Raw genomic sequence first — 19,355 nt, 5'->3', positions numbered from 1 at the left:
GCAGAGGCGCTCCTCACCTCCCAGACGGGGCGGCCGGGCAGAGGTGCTCCTCATCTCCCAGACGGGGCGGCCGGGCAGAGGTGCTCCTCATCTCCCAGACGGGGCAGCCGGGCAGAGGTGCTCCTCACTTCCTCCCAGACGGGGTGACGGCCGGGCAGAGGCGCTCCTCACCTCCCAGACGGAGTGGTCAGGCAGAGGCGCTCCTCACTTCCCATATGGGGTGGCGGCCGGGCAGAGGCGCTCCTCACTTCCCAGATGGGGCAGCCGGGCAGAGGCGCTCCTCACTTCCTCCCAGACGGGGTGGCGGCCAGGCAGAGGCACTCCTCACCTCCCAGACGGGGCGGCCGGGCAGAGGTGCTCCTCATCTCCCAGATGGGGCAGCCGGGCAGAGGCGCTCCTCACTTCCCAGAGGGGGCGGCCGGGCAGAGGCGCTCCTCACTTCCCATACGGGGTGGCGGCCGAGCAGAGGCGCTCCTCACTTCCTCCCAGACGGGGTGGTGGCCAGGCAGAGGCGCTCCTCACTTCCCAGACGGGGTGGCAGCCAGGCAGAGGCGCTCCTCACTTCCCAGATGGGGCAGCCGGGCAGAGGCGCTCCTCACTTCCTCCCAGACGGGGTGGCGGCCGGGCAGAGGCGCTCCTCACTTCCCAGACGGGGCGGCCGGGCAGAGGTGCTCCTCACTTCCTCCCAGACGGGGTGGCGGCCGGGCAGAGGCGCTCCTCACCTCCCAGACGGGGTGGCCGGGCAGAGGCGCTCCTCCCTTCCCAGCCGGAGTGGCCAGGCAGAGGCGCTCCTCACCTCCCAGAGTGGGCGGCCAGGCAGAGGCGCTCCTCACTTCCCAGAGTGGGCGGCCTGGCAGAGGCGCTCCTCACTTCCCATACGGGGTGGGAGCCGGGTAGAGGCGCTCCTCACTTCCCAGATGGGGCAGCTGGGCAGAGGTGCTCCTCACTTCCTCCCAGACGGTATGGCGGCCAGGCAGAGGCGCTCCTCACCTCCCAGACGGGGCGGCGGCAAGGCAGAGGCGCTCCTCACCTCCCAGACGGGGCGGCCGGGCAGAGGCACTCCTCACCTCCCAGACGGGGCGGCCGGGCAGAGGCGCTCCTCACCTCCCAGAAGGGGCGGCTGGGCAGAGGCGCTCCTCACCTCCCAGAAGGGGCGGCTGGGCAGAGGCGCTCCTCACCTCCCATATGGGGTGGCAGCCGGGCAGAGGCGCTCCTCACTTCCCAGACGGGGTGGCGGCCAGGCAGAGGCGCTCCTCACCTCCCAGATGGGGCAACCGGGCAGAGGCGCTCCTCACTTCCTCCCAGACGGGGTGGCGGCCAGGCAGAGGCGCTCCTCACCTCCCAGACGGGGCGGCCGGGCAGAGGTGCTCCTCATCTCCCAGACGGGGCAGCCGGGCAGAGGCGCTCCTCACTTCCTCCCAGACGGGGTGGCAGCCGGGCAGAGGCGCTCCTCACATCCCAGACGATGGGCGGCCGGGCAGAGGCGCTCCTCACTTCCCAGATAGGGCGGCCGGGCAGAGGGGCTCCTCACATCCCAGACGATGGGCGGCCAGGCAGAGATGCTCCTCACTTCCTAGACGGGGTGGCGGCGGGGCAGAGGCTGTAATCTTAGCACTTTAAGAGGCCAAGGCAGGAGGCTGGTAGGTGGAGGTTGCAGCGAGCCGAGATCACACCACTGCACTCCAGCCTGAGCACCATTGAGCATTGAGTTAGCGAGACTCCGTCTGCAATCCCAGCACCTCGGGAGGCTGAGGCAGGCAGATCACTCGAGGCCAGGAGCTGGAGACCAGCCCGGTCAACACGGTGAAACCCCGTCTCCACCAAAAATACAAAAACCATTCAGGCGTGGCGGCGCGCGCCTGCAATCCCAGGCACTCGGCAGGCCGAGGCAGGAGAGTCACAGGAGCCCGAGGCAGGGAGGTTGCAGCGAGCTGAGATCATGGCAGTACAGTCCCTTTATTTATTTTTGTAACTAAATCCCTAATATAAAGTTTCCTGATATCCAACTGTTAGAGTATCAGTTCTATTAGAACTAAAGCCAGAAAGTTCCACTTAATGAAAATTGTCATTTTTTTTTCTTTCCTTCTTCTTTTTTTTTTTTTTTTTTTTTTTTTGAGACAGAGTCTTGCTCTGTCACCCAGACTGGAGTGCAGTGGCACGATCTTGGCTCACTGCAACCTCTGCCTCCCAGTTCAAGCAATTTTCCTGCCTCAGCCTCACAAGCAGCTGGGATTACAGGCACACGCCACCACGCCCGGTTAATGTTTGTATTTTTGGTAGAGATGGGGTTTCACAATGTTGGCCAGGCTGTTCTCAAACTTCTGACCTCAAGTAATCTGCCCGCCTCGACCTCCCAAAGTTTTGGGATTACAGGCGTGAGCCACTGCACCCAGTCTCATTTTTCTTCTTTTAACAAAGGAATGTTCTCATTTTTTGACAAAGGGGAATAATAAAATTTTTAAAGATGATGAAAATTTAAATATAAAAATGTCTTATGAATCCGTGCATTTATATTGGGGTTTGAAATTTCATTTTAGAAAAGAGGCTGTAGAAAATTTAAAACATATATGTATTTTTATGTGATTCTTTTCCCACTAGAGTCAAAGCGCTTAAAAACAATTTCTTATCAACTTTCTGTGGATATTCCAGAAAAACAGACAATTGATGACATCGTATTTGATTTTCAACTAAGAAATAGTAACATGTCCATCATTTGTTGTGATTCTCGGATAGCGTGTGGAAAGGTAATGAACTCGTAATTTTTTCACTTGCTATTTAAAAAAAAAACAGTTTTACCTAAAATTATAAAATCTTTCATGAAGCTTGGCTACATGACGCATTTAACTAGTTGTCAAAAAGAATTGGTACAGACTTGGCCTTTTAACTTCTACTAGACTTTATAACAATGTCTTATGTTTGGATTAAAGCCTTTTTACTTTAAAATGTAAGAGTTGTATATTAGAGAACATTTGGAACCCTTAGAAAATTAAAAGGAAGGGAAGAAAATTACCAAAAGTCCCAGTCACTTCTCCCAAAACATTAATATTTCAATATTTTGTAGACTTGCACTGCCAAATATGGTAGCAATACTACATTTGGCTATTTAGATTTAAATTAAATTAAATTAAGAATGTAATTTCTCAGTCACACTAGCCATTCCACAAGTCCTAGATAGCTACATGTAACTAGTGGCTACTGTACTGCAGTGATGACATAGAACATTTTTCTTGTAATCAAAAGTTATATTAGCACTGTTCTAGATGGTTTTCCTTGCATGGGTTTTTGTTAATATACTTATAATTGTATCATATATATAATTTTTATCTCTTTTTTAACTTAATTATAAAAACAAATTTTCCAAGACCAGGTACAGTGGCTCACACCTTTAATCCCAGCACTTTGGGAAGCCAAAGCAGGCAGACTGCTGGAATCCAGGAGTTCAAGACCAGCCTGGACAACAAGACAAAACCCCATCTCTACAAAACAAAGAAAAATTAGCCATGCATGTTCACATGCACCTGTAGTCCCAGCTACTTGGGGGGCTGAGGCAGGAGGATCCCTTGAGCCTGGAGGTGGAGGTTGCAGTGAACTGAGATTGCGCCACTGCACTCCAGCCTGGGTGACAGAGCAAAACTTTGTCTCAAAAACAAAATTTTTTTTTCATGATATTATATAGTTTACATTAATATTATTTTCATAGCTATAAAATTTATCATGTAGTTTAACCCATTTTTCTGTTCTTGGACATACTGATTCTTAATTTTTTTGCTATACTAAATACCATTTCCTTAAATATCCTTGTATGTAAGTACATTTCTATGTAAGTATAGTCCCTCAGAATAGACTTCTCGGAATTAAATTACTGAGACCTGATTTGTTTATCTTGGGAGATGTAGAATTTAAGGGGTGAACCAGGCAAACTGGCTTGCACCTGTAATCCCAGCTACTCAGGAGGCTAAGGTGGGAGGATCACTTGAGGCCAGCAGTTTGAAACCAGCCTGAGCAACATAGCAAAATCCCATCTCTACAAAAATGTTTTTGGCTGGGTGTGTTGGCTCACGCCTGTAATCCTAGCACTTTGGGAGGCCAAGGTGGGTGGACTGCGTGAGCTCAGGAGTTCAAGACCAGCCTGGGCAACATGGTGAAACCCCATCTCTACTAAAATACAAAAATTAGCCAGGCAAGGTGGCAGGCACCTGTAATCCCAGCTACTTGGGAGGCTGAGGCAGAGAATTGCTTGAACCTGGGAGGCAGAGGTTGTAGTGAGCCAAGATTGTGCCATTGCACTCCAGCCTGGGCAACAGAGCAGGACTCCATCTCAAAAAAAAAAAAAAAAATTTTTTTAAATTAATTAGCTGGGCATGGCGGCACATGCCTGTAGGCCCACTTACTTGGGAGGTTGAGGCAGGAGAGTCACCTGAGCTGAGGAGTTTGAGATAGCAGTGAGCTATGATCATGCACTCCAGCCTGGGTGACAGATCAAGACCCCCATCTCAAAACAAACAAACAAACAAAAAGAATGTAAGGGCTGTCAGTAAACCCAGGTGACTGGCAGAAGTAAATCCAAACTATCTTTGGAGGAAGGTCACTAATTCAACCTTCAAATCACACCTACAAATTATTTTTCCAGTTCAGTTACCAGCACACAGTGAAAAATAACCAAGAACACAAGAAAACTTAACAACACAACTAAAAATCTAGAGGAATAATATCCAATAGGAAGAGACCTGAAAAGACTTTGGAAAATGAGGAAGTCTAACTGTGATCATGAAAATAAAAGATCAGCTTGAAGATATATGAAGGGAACAGAAAACTATAAACTGACATAGCAAATTTGAAATGGAAAAAAATGAACTGAAATGAAAATGAAAACTGCAACAACTGAAATGAAAAATACAACAATCGAAATTAAAAACTTAAAAGATGAGAGCTGAAAGCAGGTTAGACTCCACTAAAGAAAGAATTAGTGCCCAGGAAGAAAGGTTGAAAAGAAAAAATATCAAAACTCACTATGGGGATAAAAAAAGGCAAGAAACACAAGACAGTGTGTGGAAGAAAAATAAAAAGAAAGGTCTAACGTTCATTTATTCAAAATCCCAGAAGGAGAGAAAAAAAGATAATCAGGCAGAGGTAATATTTTAAAAGATAATGGATGATAATTTTTCAAAACTGATAAAAGAGACCAATCAACAGGTTTAAGAATCCCAGTGATCTCAAGCAGTATGAGAAAAAAAAAAATTCTAGACACATCATAGTGAAACTGCAGAAAACCAAAGACCAAAAAAAAAACAAAGGAAAGAAAGAATTCTTAGAAGTAGCAGAGGAAAAAAAGTTCAGGTTACATTTAAAAGAAAACAGTTAGACTAGCAGATGACCTCCCAACAGCAACAATAGAGGCTTAAAGGTAATGGAATGTCTTCAGTGTGGTAAAAGAAAACAATGGCCAATCTAGAATTCTATACCCAGTTAAAATATATTTCAAGAAAGGGTAAGCTAGGTCAGGCGCAGTGGCTCACACCTGTAATCCCAGCCCTCTAGGAGACCAAAGCAGGCAGACCACCTGAGGTAGGGAGTTTGAGACCAGCCTGGCTAACATGGTGAAACCCCATCTCTACTAAAAATACAAAGATTAGCCGGGCGTGGTGGCACACGCCTGTAATCCCAGCTACTTGGGAGGCTGAGGCAGGAAAATCACTTGAACCCAGGAGGTGGAGGTTGCAGTGAGCCGAGATCTTACCACTGCTCACCAGCCTGGGTAACAGAGCAAGACTCTGTCTCAGAAAAAAAAAAAAGAAAGTGTAAGAGAAAGATAAGAGGATCACTTTATAAGATAAAGATAAAGATGATCACTTTTTAATTGACAAAATTTCAATCTAACAGTAAGATATAGCATTACAAAATATATTGTCCATACTAGCACAGCCTCAAAAATATATGAAGCAAAATTTCACAGAAATAAAAGGAGAAATAAAGAAAACCATATTCATAATGAGATATTTTAGCCTACCTCTTCCTTTTTTTTTTTTTTTTTCTTTTTGAGACAGAGTCTTGCTCTGTTGCCCAGGCTGGAGTTCAGTGGCGTGATCTCGGCTCACTGCAACCTCTGCTTCTCAGGTTCAAGCGATTCACTTGCCTCAGCCTCCCAAGTATCTGGGATTACAGGTGTGTGCCACCACGCCCAGCTAATTTTTCTATGTTTAGTGGAGACAGGGTTTCACCATGTTGGCCAGGCTGGTCTCGAACTTGTGACCTCAGGTGATCCACCTGCCTCAGCCTCCCAAAGTACTGGGATTATGGGTGTGAGCTACTGCGCCCAGCACCACCTCTTTCAATAATTGACTACTAGACCAAAAAAAAAAAAAAAGGCTGGGGGGCAGTAATGCTGTAGAACGTATGAGCAATCCGTTTAACAAATTTGACCTAATGTTCATGGATAGGCAGAGGAAATATTTTAAAGATGACACTCTTCGATCATTCTTTCCAGAGTGATCTATAGATCCAATATAATCTCAGATTCCAGCAAGATTGTGTATGTGTGTGTATTGGGGGAAGGGAAGTCTTGATAAGTTGATTCTAAAATGTATGTGGAAATATAAAGAACCTAGACTAACCAAAACACTCTTGAAGAAGAAGAGGCTGAGGAAAGGAGGATGTGTTCTACCAGATATTAAGATCTATTACAAAATATAGTAATTAATGCAGTATAGTATTGGGGCAGGATAAACAAGGAAATCCATATGCATTATAGAGTCCAGAAACAGACTTATGCATGCATGAATATCTGATTTATGATAGCAATGGCACTCACTGCACATTGTGCTGGGGCTGGTTTTTATCTGCTTTTGTTTTGTTCTTATAGTAACATGTATAAAGTAAAAAAAAAAAATTAAAATAGATATGTAATGTCAGATTTCTACCAGAAGGATTTTTATCAAGTTATACTTGCAAGGATTAGGGACAATCTGTTAATAATTGCTAAGGGTTGTCTCCTGTTGTTGAAGCAGGGCCAACATTTAAATTAATAATTGATTTGTATGACTGTCTAGTAACCAGCTGATGTCCATTGTTGTCGTACTTACTACTTTATGTCCGAAACAATAGTGTCGTTTCTTTTCTGTGATGTACAGGTTGTCAGGAATGAGCTCTTAGAGAAGCACTACAAACATGGGAGCAAGTTTCTGACTTCATTTCCAGATGGGACAACACAAATATTGTATCCTCTTTCAACAAGTTATTTTTGTTAGCTTTATTACTTCAAAAAAAAGAAAGCTAAAGGAAGGAAATACATGGCCGGGCGCAGCAGCTCACACCTGTAATGTCCACACTTTGGGAGGCCGAGGCGGGCAGATCACTTGAGCTCAGAAGGTTGAGACCAGCCTGGGCAACATGGCAAAACTCCATCTCCACAAAATGTTAGCTGGGCGTGATGGCATACGCCTGTAGTCTCAGCTACTCAGGAGACTGAAGTAGGAGAATCACCTGGGCTCAGGAGGTGGAGGCTGCAGTGAACTGAGATTGTGCCACTGCACTCCAGCACAGGCAACAAAGTGGGACCCTGTCTCAGAAAAACAAACAAATAAACAAAACACAGAAAAAGATAAAGATCCAGTGTAATTGAAAAATAGAAATTTTAATAAAAAAGACAGATAAATAGAAAGATAAAAGAAAACTATAAAGGAACTTAGTGTGGTGGCTTACGCTTATAATCCCAGCACTTTGGGAGGCTGAGGCAGGAGGATTACTTGAGCCCAGGGGTTTGAGATCAGCCTGAGCAGCATAGTGAGATCTCATCTCTACAAAAAATAAGAAAATTAGCCAGGTGTGGTGGTACATACCTGAAGTCCCGGCTACTCAGGAGGCTGAGGTGAAAGGATTGCTTGAGCCCGAGGGGTCGAGGCTGCAGCGAGGCATGATCATGCCACTGCACTCCAGCCTAAATGACAGAGCAAGACCAAGAAAGAAAGACAGAAAGAGAGAGGAAAGAGATAGAAAGACAGATGGAAGGGAAGGAGGGAGGGAGGAGGGAAGGAAGGAAGGAAGGAGGGAAGGAAGGAAGGAAGGAAGGGAGGGAGGGAGGGAGGGAGGGAGGGAGGGAGGAAGGAAGGAAGGAAGGAAGGAAGGAAGGAAGGAAGGAAGGAAATACTACCCTCAAATTCTACCACCCAGAGAAAAGCTGTTAGCATTTTATTACTATTGATTTTTTAAGACAGGGTCTCACTGTGAGGCCCAGGTTAGAGTTCAGTGGCACAATTATGACCCACTGCAACCTCAACCTCCTGGGCTCAAGCAGTACCCCCACCTCAGCATCCTAAGTAGCTGGGACCATAGCATACACCACTACACCTGGCTAATTTTTTAAATTTTGGTAGAGATGGGGTCTCTGTATGTTGCCCAGGCTGGTCTTGAACTCCTGAGTGCAAGTGATCCTCCCACCTCAGTCTCCCAAATGGCTGGGATTACAGGTGTGAGCCACTGTGTCTGGCCAGCATTTAAAAATATATGTTTTTTTGGCTATTCTGAACACACTTCCTATGGAGTAGCCTTGCTCCACAAAGAGCAATTAAAAAAAGAAAAGAGAAAAATAAAAAAAGAAAAAGAAAAAGATATGGTTGGTTGTTTGTTTGTTTTTTGAGACATAGTCTCACCCAGGCTGTAGTGCAGTAGTGGGATCTTGGCTCACTGCAACCTCCGCCTCCCAGGTTCAAGCAATTTTCCTGCCTCAGCCTCCCGAGTAGCTGGGATTACAGGCACATGCCGCCACACCCAGCTAATTTTTGTATTTTTAGTAGAGACGGGGTTTCGCTATGTTGCCCAGGCTGATCTTGAACTCTTGACTTCAGGTGATCTGCTCACCTTGGCCTCCCAAAGTGCTGGGATTACAGGCGTGAGCCACCACACCCGGCCAGAACATCTATTAATAGTGCAATGTTGAATAGAAGTAGTAAGAGTAGACATTTTTGTTTAGTTTCTGATCTTAGGAAGAAAGCACTAAGTCTTTCACCATTAAGTATAGTTTTAATTGTGGGTTTTTTTTAATTAAAAAAATCAAAATTCTAAAGATGAAAAAAATTGTTTTGTAGAGACAGGGTCTTACTATATTGCCCAGGCTGGTCTGGAACTCCTGGGCTTCAACAATCCTCCTGCCTTGGCCTCCCTAAGTGCTGGGATTACAGGCATGAGCCACCATGCCCGGCCCAGCTGTGGGCTTTTTGTAGATACTCTTTATCAGGTTGAGGACATTCATTCCTATTTGAAATCCATTGAGTTTTCTTATTATTAAGAGGGTTAAAACTTGTCAAATGCTTTTTCTGTGTCTGTTGAGATGACCATGTGTTTTTTGCTCTTTATTCTATTAATATGGTATATTAAGTTATTTTCAGATGTTAAACCAACCTTGCATATCAGGGTAAACCCTACTTCATCATGGTGCATAATCCTTTTTATATTGTGACAGTTCATTTGCAAGATTGTGTTGAGGATTCTTGCATCTCATCAGTATATTCTGATCCACATAAAAAGCATAAAATTTTTTATATTAATATAGTACCTCCCATTTTCAGAATGCTTTATGATTTCAGAGTGCTCTCATAAATTGAATTTGTTCCCAGAATAGTCAAGGAGCATTAGAACAATTTATATGACCTTATCTGATCTCAGCTATCCATCTGGAAAGCTAGCCATTATTCGAGTGCCCAACAAGGTAAATGGTTTCACTTGTATTGTCCAAGAAGATATGCCCACTAACCCTGCTATCCTAGCAGTGCTGGATTCCTCTGGCAGAAGTTCCTGCTATCATCCCAATGGAAATGTCTGGTAAGCTTCTGGGTTCCTGCTGCTGCCATTTTGTGGCTTTCGTTCTGGGAAATTTTGTTTTTTCTTTTTAAATGATAAGAATGGGTTTAAGAAGATTTATTTAAGTTAGTGGTCTTTAGATGGTAATGTTCAACTCAGAGACATTTCTGGTTTACACCATTCCATATGCTTTTCAGTGGAAAAAATCCCAAGCAATTATAAAAATAAAGCTTATCATATTATTTCTATACTTAGTAAGAATATATGAACTATATAATTACAACATAGAAAAAACTTGATAAGTGATATGGTAACTCTAGGGATTTGGGATGTTAACTGAGGCAGTCTCTAGAGGCTGTGCCCTGATGATGTTATTCTGCTTCATCTATGTAAACAACTTGTCAATAGACAGTTGATACACTATGTTGTTATTGTTTGAGATACATTCCTAGCTAGTAAGCTTCCTGTAGCCACAAACAAGAACAATAACATACAGACAAAATCTCCAGAGAAATTAAGATCCTAGTCCCAATTTAACCTACTATGTATATATTCTGTGACTTCATATTATTTCATTTAGCCTGACAAAGTGAAATTTGGGTTTTAACTTCAAATACAATTTAAACTTTCTGAACTTTTCAGAAACAGGTCTTTTCCTTTAAGTTATATACAGGTATAACAATTTCATCTCAGGAATCTCTGCCAATAATTGGTGAAGTTTATATACTGCTAGTCCTTGAGAAAGTTAGGATACCAAGCTATTTGTGGTTTTTGTCCACAGCAGTAGTCAATTCATTACCACCATGTATATTGGAAAATTTCTACTTATCTTTCAGGATTCTGTAGCAATTCTATGTTACCTTCGACGGAGTGCTATATTAATTGTCACCAATATTCATTGGTTTCTAGACTAGAAACCAATAGTTTCTTTCAGATTGGTTTTATGAAGCCCCTGCCCCGTGAACTGAACTCCCAGCCACACTGAGATGGCTCCTTGATACTCTCATAGCCCTCTCTCTGCCTCTTGTGTAGTGAGTCCATTTCCCTTACTAGACTGACATTCCTTGAGGGCAAATCCTGAATCTTTGCTACAATATAGCAGCATATCTGTACATAGTGTAGACTCAAAGAATGTTTACTAAATAAACAAGGGACTGATTTATCCAGATAATTTTAGCTATATATTATTTTCACCCAGATTTCAAGATAAAACTACATCTTTCCTTCCCAGACACAATAAGATAATCACCTCAGTTTCTCATTTGTGCTTTTGTTATTAGATTACTACCACTGATCAATAATGGGGACATGAGATGTTAGCTAGGGGTCCTCATGGCCAAGTCATCTAGTTTTTAAAAAATAATTTATTATCAAATTAAGCCAATGGTCTGAGTACCCAGAACACTTTATCTATTGTCTCTCCTCAAGGTGGGGATGGTAAGAGGGTATGAGAAGGAGATAACTGAATAGACTGGCACAGCAATTAGTGCTGCCAGATCTCAGATGGTGAGGGGCTAAAAGTGATGTGGTAAAATGTAAGACATTCATGGTCTGAAGAGATGGGGTCACCTCGTGGGTCTAAGGTCCACCTTTGCCCTGTCACAGACCTCTTCTCCACTGCAGTGATCATAGAGGTGTTCCCTGAGCCTCTGCCCCCACACTCAGCCATGATGGGAGGACTCCTGGAAGGACTCCTAGCTCCTAGTTGGGTATTGCCAGAAAACAGCTCTCTTCTACTGAGGTCAACACAGTCTTCCCCAGAATTTACAGCCACAGGTCTTTATTTTGGTGTGGTGAAAATCTAAGCACTGGTCTTTCCCTCCTCTTTCAGAATTAATCTACTCTTCTGTATCTCATTTTCTCCAGACTAAACCTTCCCTGCTCCCTCTTCATCCTTCCAGACTCCTTCATCCCAGACTGATCCTTTGGACCCATTTTAGTTTATCAGTATGAACTCAAATAGGATACGGTACTTCAGATTAGTGTAGAATTTAGTCATAGTATTATCACTCCTAAGATTACCTGAAGTTTCTACCACTCGTGCTAATCGCTGGCATAAACCGTTACTCCCCTTGGTTAGCAAGTAACAGGGATAATTCCAGTATTTAATTACAGTGTTACTGTTTATGATTTTTACATTTCCTTCCTGCCCAGGGTATACATCAATATCTTGGGAGGTCAATATTCAGATCAAGCCGGCAACAGAATAAGGGCTTGGAATTGGTCAAGTTCCATCACTTCCTCACCCTTTGTTTCATTTAAACCTGTCTTTCTGGCTTTGAACCGTTATATTGGAGTCCGCATCTTAGAACAAGACAAGATTTCTATAACTTTTCTAGCAATGGGCCAACAGGCAAGAATCAGTGTTGGAACCAAAGTGAAGGTAGGTACATTTTTAAAAACAGTTTAAAGCATTTAGAATAATAATAAGAGTAAAATAACTTGTATTAGTATTACTACTGATGGATTACACTAGTGCATAATCTACTGTCCACTAGGATTTTGGAATTCAATGGAAAAACATGTAGTGAAAGCTTCATATGGAATTGAGGCAGCTTTATTGTTTCTTACTCTGAAATTCCTTTTAGTTCGGACTCAGATCCAAGTAACACTTATTGAGTGTTTGCTCTGTGCCAGAGTAGTGCTGCTTTGGGGGTTTAGTTTAAAGATTTCGTATTGTGTTTGTTTTTCTCCCCGCCATGGTAGAAAGCCTTGGGTTGGGTCAGGAGACCTGAGTTTGAATCATGTTCAAAACCAGTCATAAGCCCTGTCTCCTTGGAGACACTTCCCAGACCTCCTAGTCCTTCACCCAATCAGCCTCAACCACATCCTTCTATGGGTTTTCTGTGTACTTGCCTCCATCCTCGCGCTTGCTGAAGAGTGCTGCCTTTCCTACTGGATGGCAAGGTCCCGAAAGGAAGAATCTCTATCTTATTGACTTCTGTAACTCCAGTGCGTCTCCCAGGGCACAGCCCTGAGTACATTCTCAGTGAGCGGCAATAATGCACGATGGTTAAGAACGTGAAATTCAGGTTGCAGATTCTCTGTAGTTTCAAACCTCAGCTCTGCCACTTGACTGAGTGAGCTTGAACTTCAGTTTCCTTATCCATAAAATGGAATAATGATTCCAACCTTACAGATTGCTGTGAAGATTTGATGAGAATGCAAAGTACTAAGGGTGGTACTTGGCACTAAATAAAATAATATAGATGTAGAGATGGATACAAATAGAGATGGATGTATAGCTATATACATAAATAACACATAAAGTGTGTGACTTCGAACAGTCCCTTAAGCTTTAAGGAACTTTGATTCATCGATTTTGTTTGTTTGTTTGTTTGTTTTTGAGATGGAGCCTCGCTCTGTCTTCCAGGCTGGAGTGCAGTGGCACGATCTCAGCTCACTGCAACCTCCGCCTCCCAGGTTCAAGCAATTCTTCCTGCCTCACCGTCCCAAGTAGCTGGGACTACAGGCGCCCGCCACCACGCCCGGCTAATTTTTGTATTTTTACAAAATTTTCTGTACGGGGTTTTACCATGTTGGCCAGGCTGGTCTCGAACTCCTGACCTCAGGTAATCCGCCTGCCTCAACCTCTGAAAGTGCAGGGATTCCAGGCATGAGCCACCACTCCCGGCCTGTTTCATCGATTTTTTTTTTTTTTTTTTGAGATGGAGTCTCTCTCCATCGCCAGGCTGGAGTGCAGTGGTGCGAGCTTGGCTCACTGCAACATCTGCCTCCCGGGTTCAAGCCATTCTTCTGTCTCAGCCTCCCAAATAGCTGTGATTACAGGCACGCCACCACGCAAGGCCTGTTTCATTGATTTTTAAAGGAAGACATAGCTCCAAACTTCAAAAGTGCTTTCAACTTTTAAGTATGTGGAAATAGAATTCTCAATATTCAACACAGGAAGGAATATCTCATGACCACCAGACAAAGGGGAGATTTCAGATTCAGGCAACATAGAGCGAAGGTCTACAATGTGCTAGGCACTATTCCAGTTACTTTCAGTAAGTCTGGAAACTGCAGTCAAATTTTTAGGCTCCAGACAAACTTCTTTCTTGGTTAGAAATCTGCAGTATCCCCTCCTTTTGTTACATTGCATCCATAGTAAATACATTCTTACCCAAAATAGAAAAATACTTCTTTCTCCCTCTCTCTCTCCCTCTACTTCCTTCCCCGACCCCCGCACCTCCCTTCTTCTCCCCACTTAGAAATTAATTTTAATCAAAAAAGAGTCATTTTGATGCAAAAGGAAGAGTTCGTTATTAAAGTTTTTTACTTTTCTCATTGTTCTCATAATCACCCTTTAGGTTTTTTTTTTAATTACAAGTGACTTGTGAATATATTTTTATATTTAAAGATTCAAACAATACAGAAATAAAGATAATTTTTTTAAAAATGAAATTCCCTTCATTTCTTCTTCTATTCTAACTCCTTTCCCCAAAGTAATCACCACCCAAAATTTAGTGTGTACCTTCCTCCTTACTATGTATTTATAAATTATTTTATACATCTTTTTTTTTTTTTTCAGATGGAGTCTCGCTCTGTTGCCCAGACTGAAGTGCAGTGGCATGATCTTGGCTCACTGCAACCTCCACCTCCCGGGTTCAAGCGATTCTCATGCCTCAGCCTTCCAAGTAGCTGGGATTGCAGGTGCATACCACCATGCCCTGCTAATTTTTGTATTTTTAGTAGAGATGGGGTTTCACCATGTTGGCCAGGCTGGTCTCGAACTCCTGACCTCAGGTGATCTGCCCACCTGGGCCTCCCAAAGTGCCGAGATTATAGGCATAAGCCACCACGCCCAGCCTATTTTATACATATTTTTTGAAACATAAAAATTAGATAATATACAGATTATGTTGTTGGGGGGGGGTTCCTATTTGTTTTTGTTTCCCAGTTAGTAAGTATTGAAGATTTATTTGTGTCTACATTTTGAAGAATATTGAATTCAATATAAATATTAAATTTATATGAAATTTAATGACTTCTCAGTGGCATTAAACACAGATGATCTCTTCTTCCTGGAATCATTTCTTCCCTTGCTTCCAAGACTATTCTCCCCTGATTTTCCTTGTACCTCACAGGCCGTTTCTTCTCATTTTTCTGGCCTGATTACTCTTCATCTCCCCTTTTTCTAAATATTGGAGGAACCCAGAGCTTGTCCTTGGGCTGTCTTTTCTCTATACTCACTCCTCCGATTATCTCAGATAATCTCATTATCTGATTAGATTATCATATTATCTCATTGAGTCTCACTTCCTTAAATATCATCTGCATGCTGATAGCTCTTTAATTTGTATCTTCAGGTAGATCTCCTATGAACTCGAGACTTGCAAGTCTCTGATTCCAATTCAACATACCCATCTGGATTTCTAAGAGGGCATTAAAAACAACACAGGCCAGGCGAGGTAGCTCATACCTGTAATCCCAGCACTTTGGGAGGCTGTGACGGGAGCCTTACTTGAGCCCAGGAGTGTGAGACCAGCTTGGGCAACATAGTGAGACCTGATCTCTATGAAAGTCGTTTTTAAAATTCTCCAGACATGTTGGCACATGCCTGTGGTCCCAGCTATCTGGGAGGCTGAGGTGAAAGGATAGCTTGAGCCCACCATTGGCGGGGTGGGGGGCCGGGGGTTCAAGGCTGCATGAACCGTGATTGGGCCACTGCACTCCAGCCTGGGCAACAGAGCAAGACCCTGTTAGGAAAAAAAGAAAAAGCTTAACACAGCAGAACTTGATTTCAGCACTTGATCCAATCTCAGTCCTCTCCATCTCAGAAAATGGCAACTACATTCTTTCACTTGTTCAGGACAAAAACTTGGGAGTAGTTTCACAACTCTAAATGCTCTGTTTCACAGTCCCATACCAACTCATCTGTAAACTCTACCTCCAAAATACCTCCAGAGTCTCACACTTCTCACATTTTCCAGTGCTATCATTCTTGTCTGCCTCTTTACCTGATCCATCTCTTGCTTGATTATTGCAATAGCCTCCTAATAAGTCTCCCTGCTTCTGGTCTTCCCAAAGTCTATTCTAACACAATACTTGGAATGATACTTTGAAAACATAAACCTGTTCAGAACTATCTGGGGGCTTCTAATTTTACTCAAGTAAAAGCCAAGGCCCTATAAAGGCTTGCAATGCTGTACACAATCTGGACCTCTTTCTCTGAATAGTCTCTCTGTATTACCTTATCTCACTCATTCTGTTCCAGCCATACTGGCCTTTTTGCTATTCCTTGAAAATATCAGGCATGTTCCTGTCACAAGGTCTTTGCATTTGCTATCCCCTCAACCTAAAATGTTTTCCCCTCCATTTAGCATGTGGCTGTTCCCTCATTTCCTTCAGGTTTCTGCGCAGAGTCCTTTCCTGAGCAATCCAGCCACACCCACCCCCACCTTTCCCTAGCACTCTGAGTGCCTCTTTGGTCATTTGCCACACGTTTTAATATATAGTGCTGTCATTTTCTTTCACTTCTAAATAATTTAGAATACCTATTTTGACTTCAATGCAGTAGTCACTGAATTTTCAAATAGATAGAAAGATTTACCCCTTTCTTGTTAATTTCAAAATGGTCAGGAAATATGACTTGCAGTTTTTTCCTTCTTGTTTAGAATATATTGATATTTTCTTTGTGGTTGGTTACATAATTTTTATAAGTGTTCCATGTATATTTAACCAAAAAAGTTGTACAGTTTATTGGTAGAAAATTCTATGTCCAGTTGTTCTAGTCACACCTCCCTCTCTATTCTTTTATTTTTGTGTCATTGGGTTTACTTCTGAAAAATGTATGAAAGTTTCCCAAAATGGTTGTGAATTTGTTCATTGTTCCTAGTGTTTCAATCAACTTTTGCTGTATGTATTTTGAAGCTCTGTGATCAGGAAATTAAAGATGCTGACTCTCTTCTTTGTGAGTTGTACCTTTCGCCAGGGCCAGCCCATTCTTTCCCCTCACTCATTCGCTCTTCAGCTGTTCCCATTACGTGCCCTAGTATATTAGTGAGGGTTTTGTTTTTATTTTGACAATAATGGTAGTAATGTTATCAACATGTGTTATTCCTAATTTCCCTTTTAGTGGCCTTTACCTTAAGTGCTGTTCCATCTGATGTTAAATTCTTACATTTGCTTTCTCTTTGTTAGCATTTGTCTGATATTTTTTCATCCTTTGATTTTCAATCTTTTTAACGTAGTTTTGAGTTATATGTTCTCTTGCAAACCACATATAGTTGGATTGTGTTGCTTTCCTCAACCTAACACACTCAGTGGTTTTTTTGTTTGTTTTTAGAGACAGGGTTTTGCTCTGTCACCCAGGCTGGAGTGTAGTGGCGTGACCATAGCTCACTGTAACTGCAAACTCCTGGGTTCAAGCCATCATCCTGCCTCAGCCTCCCAAGTAGCTAGGACTACAGGCATGCACCACCATGCCCAGCTAACAGACTCAGTCTTTTAATACACTATATTTTAATGGTTAGTTTAAAATTAACATATCTTTTATAATATGCATAGAATTAACTTCCAAATCCTCTAGTTGTTTTTCTTCGTTAACAATATTCTCTCAAGTCCCTCAGAAAATATTAACTATATAAATGTGGATATATTTCCTAAAGTCTTCCTCTATCTCCTAATTATTTTTCCTTGAGTATAAGTTTCTCTGATAGGTAAATCTGGTGCCTCTCTTTAGTGGCGTCAAATATTAGGTGATTCTCAGTTGCGTGTTCAATTTGGATTTGAGAATTCCTGTTTCCCTGTTCTGCTTACTAAAGTTTGCTTCAGATGCTAAGGGGTAGAAGGCTAGTGCTAGTGCCTGCTGCCAGCCTCAGCCCGTGGGCACCAGTGCTCAACACAAAGGAAAAGGTGAGGGGCCTGCCTCCCAATTGATCAGCCTAATGTTTACCTCAGACTCCGTCCTGCTTCCCATTTCTGTTGAGTTTGAGCTCAGAGTATATGTGTTTTTGGTTAGTGGTTTCATTTGGTTATTTCTCTCTATATGCATATGGTCTCATTTGCTTTTTGATTTTTCAGGAATTCCTTAAAATTATCCTGCCGATGAAATCTTTCTTATTCCAACCCCGCTGAAAATAAGGGAGGCGGGGGGAAGAAATCTTTCTTATTAGAGCCATCATTGACTTAATCTGTAAAAAAGTTTCTGTCATGGTGTGATATTTGGGGTAAAAGATTCTGACCTACTCTTTGTTATTTGTCCATCTCATACTCTTTCCTTCCTCCATTCCTTCCTTTCTATGGAAGGAGGAGTGAAATACAGAAATGATACTGTAAGTATCATCTTTTGCAGGTAAGTGGTCACTTAGCTTGCAGAGGGTAGTAGTTCTGCTTGCATTTAACCTACCCCCAGAGAGGCTAAATGCCCCTCCTAGGCTGGCTTTGAAGCTACAGACTGAAAACACCTCAGGCAAGACTGTCCCGGCAAATCCATTTACGTTTCTGCAGCTGCAAGAAGACAACACCAGCCTTGAATCGTCAAAAGCTGTGAGAGAGTGGGGAGAGCAGAGGCCAAAGAAGGGTAATGGAGAGGTTAATTTGGAATGGCCTCCTGGAGGTTGGGACACATTTAGGAGCAGGAAAGGGAGTTTTAGTTTTTCCCAGTCCTACCTTCTCCGAGGAAAACTGCCCTTCTCAGTGCCTTCCCAGTGAGCACCCAGCCTTCAGACCAGCACTCACCCTACCTCCCCCACTGGGCACTTTCCAGACAAGGGACTGTGTCTGAGGCATCTTTGTGATCCCCTCAGTAGGTGCTGGTTAAATTACTTGAATAAATTATAGGCTTTTGAAGGTATCCAGATTCCATTTGGTCTCTCAAGTCTCCACAGCGCTTCAGCCCTTTCATCATTCAGATTAGAATAACACCACCGCCTCTGCTTACGGATGAATTAGAGTGGACCCTCTTCAGGGAATCCAACCCCACATAAGTGCCATGACTCAGCTCCTCCCACCTCCCCAGTTTCACTCCTGGACTCTGAGTTTCCTTCTCTTTCTCTTTGCTGAAAAGCTACCAAACCCTGAGGAGATTCCAATCCTCCGATACGTGAGTGGAGATGACCTTCTTCTGCTGGCCAGTTTAATAAAGATCCGTCGCCTGTTTCATAAACTTGAAGGATGTGTGAATTTTCCCTCAAGCCAGGTTTGGGAAAAATTAAAGCAACCTTCCTACCTTTCTTCACTTTCTCTAAAACTAATTGCCCTCTGTCACAGTTCTGGTATAAAGCAAGATATAATGAAGACAATAAAAAATATAATAAATGAAGAAATTTAACTAAGAATGATGGTGCTTTCATTTGTTTTGTTGAATTTTTTTGGGTTTTTTTGGTTGAGGTTTTTTTGGGGTGGGAGGATCGGGAGTGTGATGGCTAATATCAATGAAGGGTCAGCTTGATTGGATTGAAGGATGCAAAGTATTGTTCCTGGGTGTGTCTGTGTGGGTGTTGCCAAAGGAGATTAACATTTGAGTCAGTGGACTGGGAGAGGCAGACTCACCCTCAACCTGGATGGGCACCATCTGATCAGCTGCCAGGGCAGCTAGGATAAAGCAGGCAGAGGAAGGT

General features: G+C 43.1%; 1 protein-coding gene across 7 annotated transcripts in view; it reads left to right on the top strand.

Annotated features, from left to right (window-relative positions):
• ERICH6 (glutamate rich 6) overlaps window positions 1-19,073 on the top strand; it is a 45,552-nt gene extending 26,479 nt beyond the window's left edge. For 2 of the 7 annotated variants that reach the window (XM_054550975.2, XM_054550971.2), the window contains 5 exons: window positions 2,650-2,744; window positions 7,128-7,213; window positions 9,658-9,813; window positions 11,947-12,175; window positions 18,803-19,073. In XM_054550975.2, coding sequence (XP_054406950.2) covers window positions 2,650-2,744; window positions 7,128-7,213; window positions 9,658-9,813; window positions 11,947-12,175; window positions 18,803-19,066 — 830 coding nt within the window. In that variant the 3' untranslated portion in view covers window positions 19,067-19,073. The other 5 variants (XM_054550973.2, XM_024245441.3, XM_054550974.2 and 2 more) reach the window with 4 other exon arrangements.
• Window positions 19,074-19,355: the final 282 nt, after the last annotated feature.

This window comes from Pongo abelii, chromosome 2 (assembly GCF_028885655.2).
Source record: "Pongo abelii isolate AG06213 chromosome 2, NHGRI_mPonAbe1-v2.0_pri, whole genome shotgun sequence".
Lineage (NCBI taxonomy): Eukaryota > Metazoa > Chordata > Mammalia > Primates > Hominidae > Pongo > Pongo abelii.
Note: the sequence above shows the minus strand (reverse complement) of the source record. Positions and strands in the feature narration are given on the sequence as shown.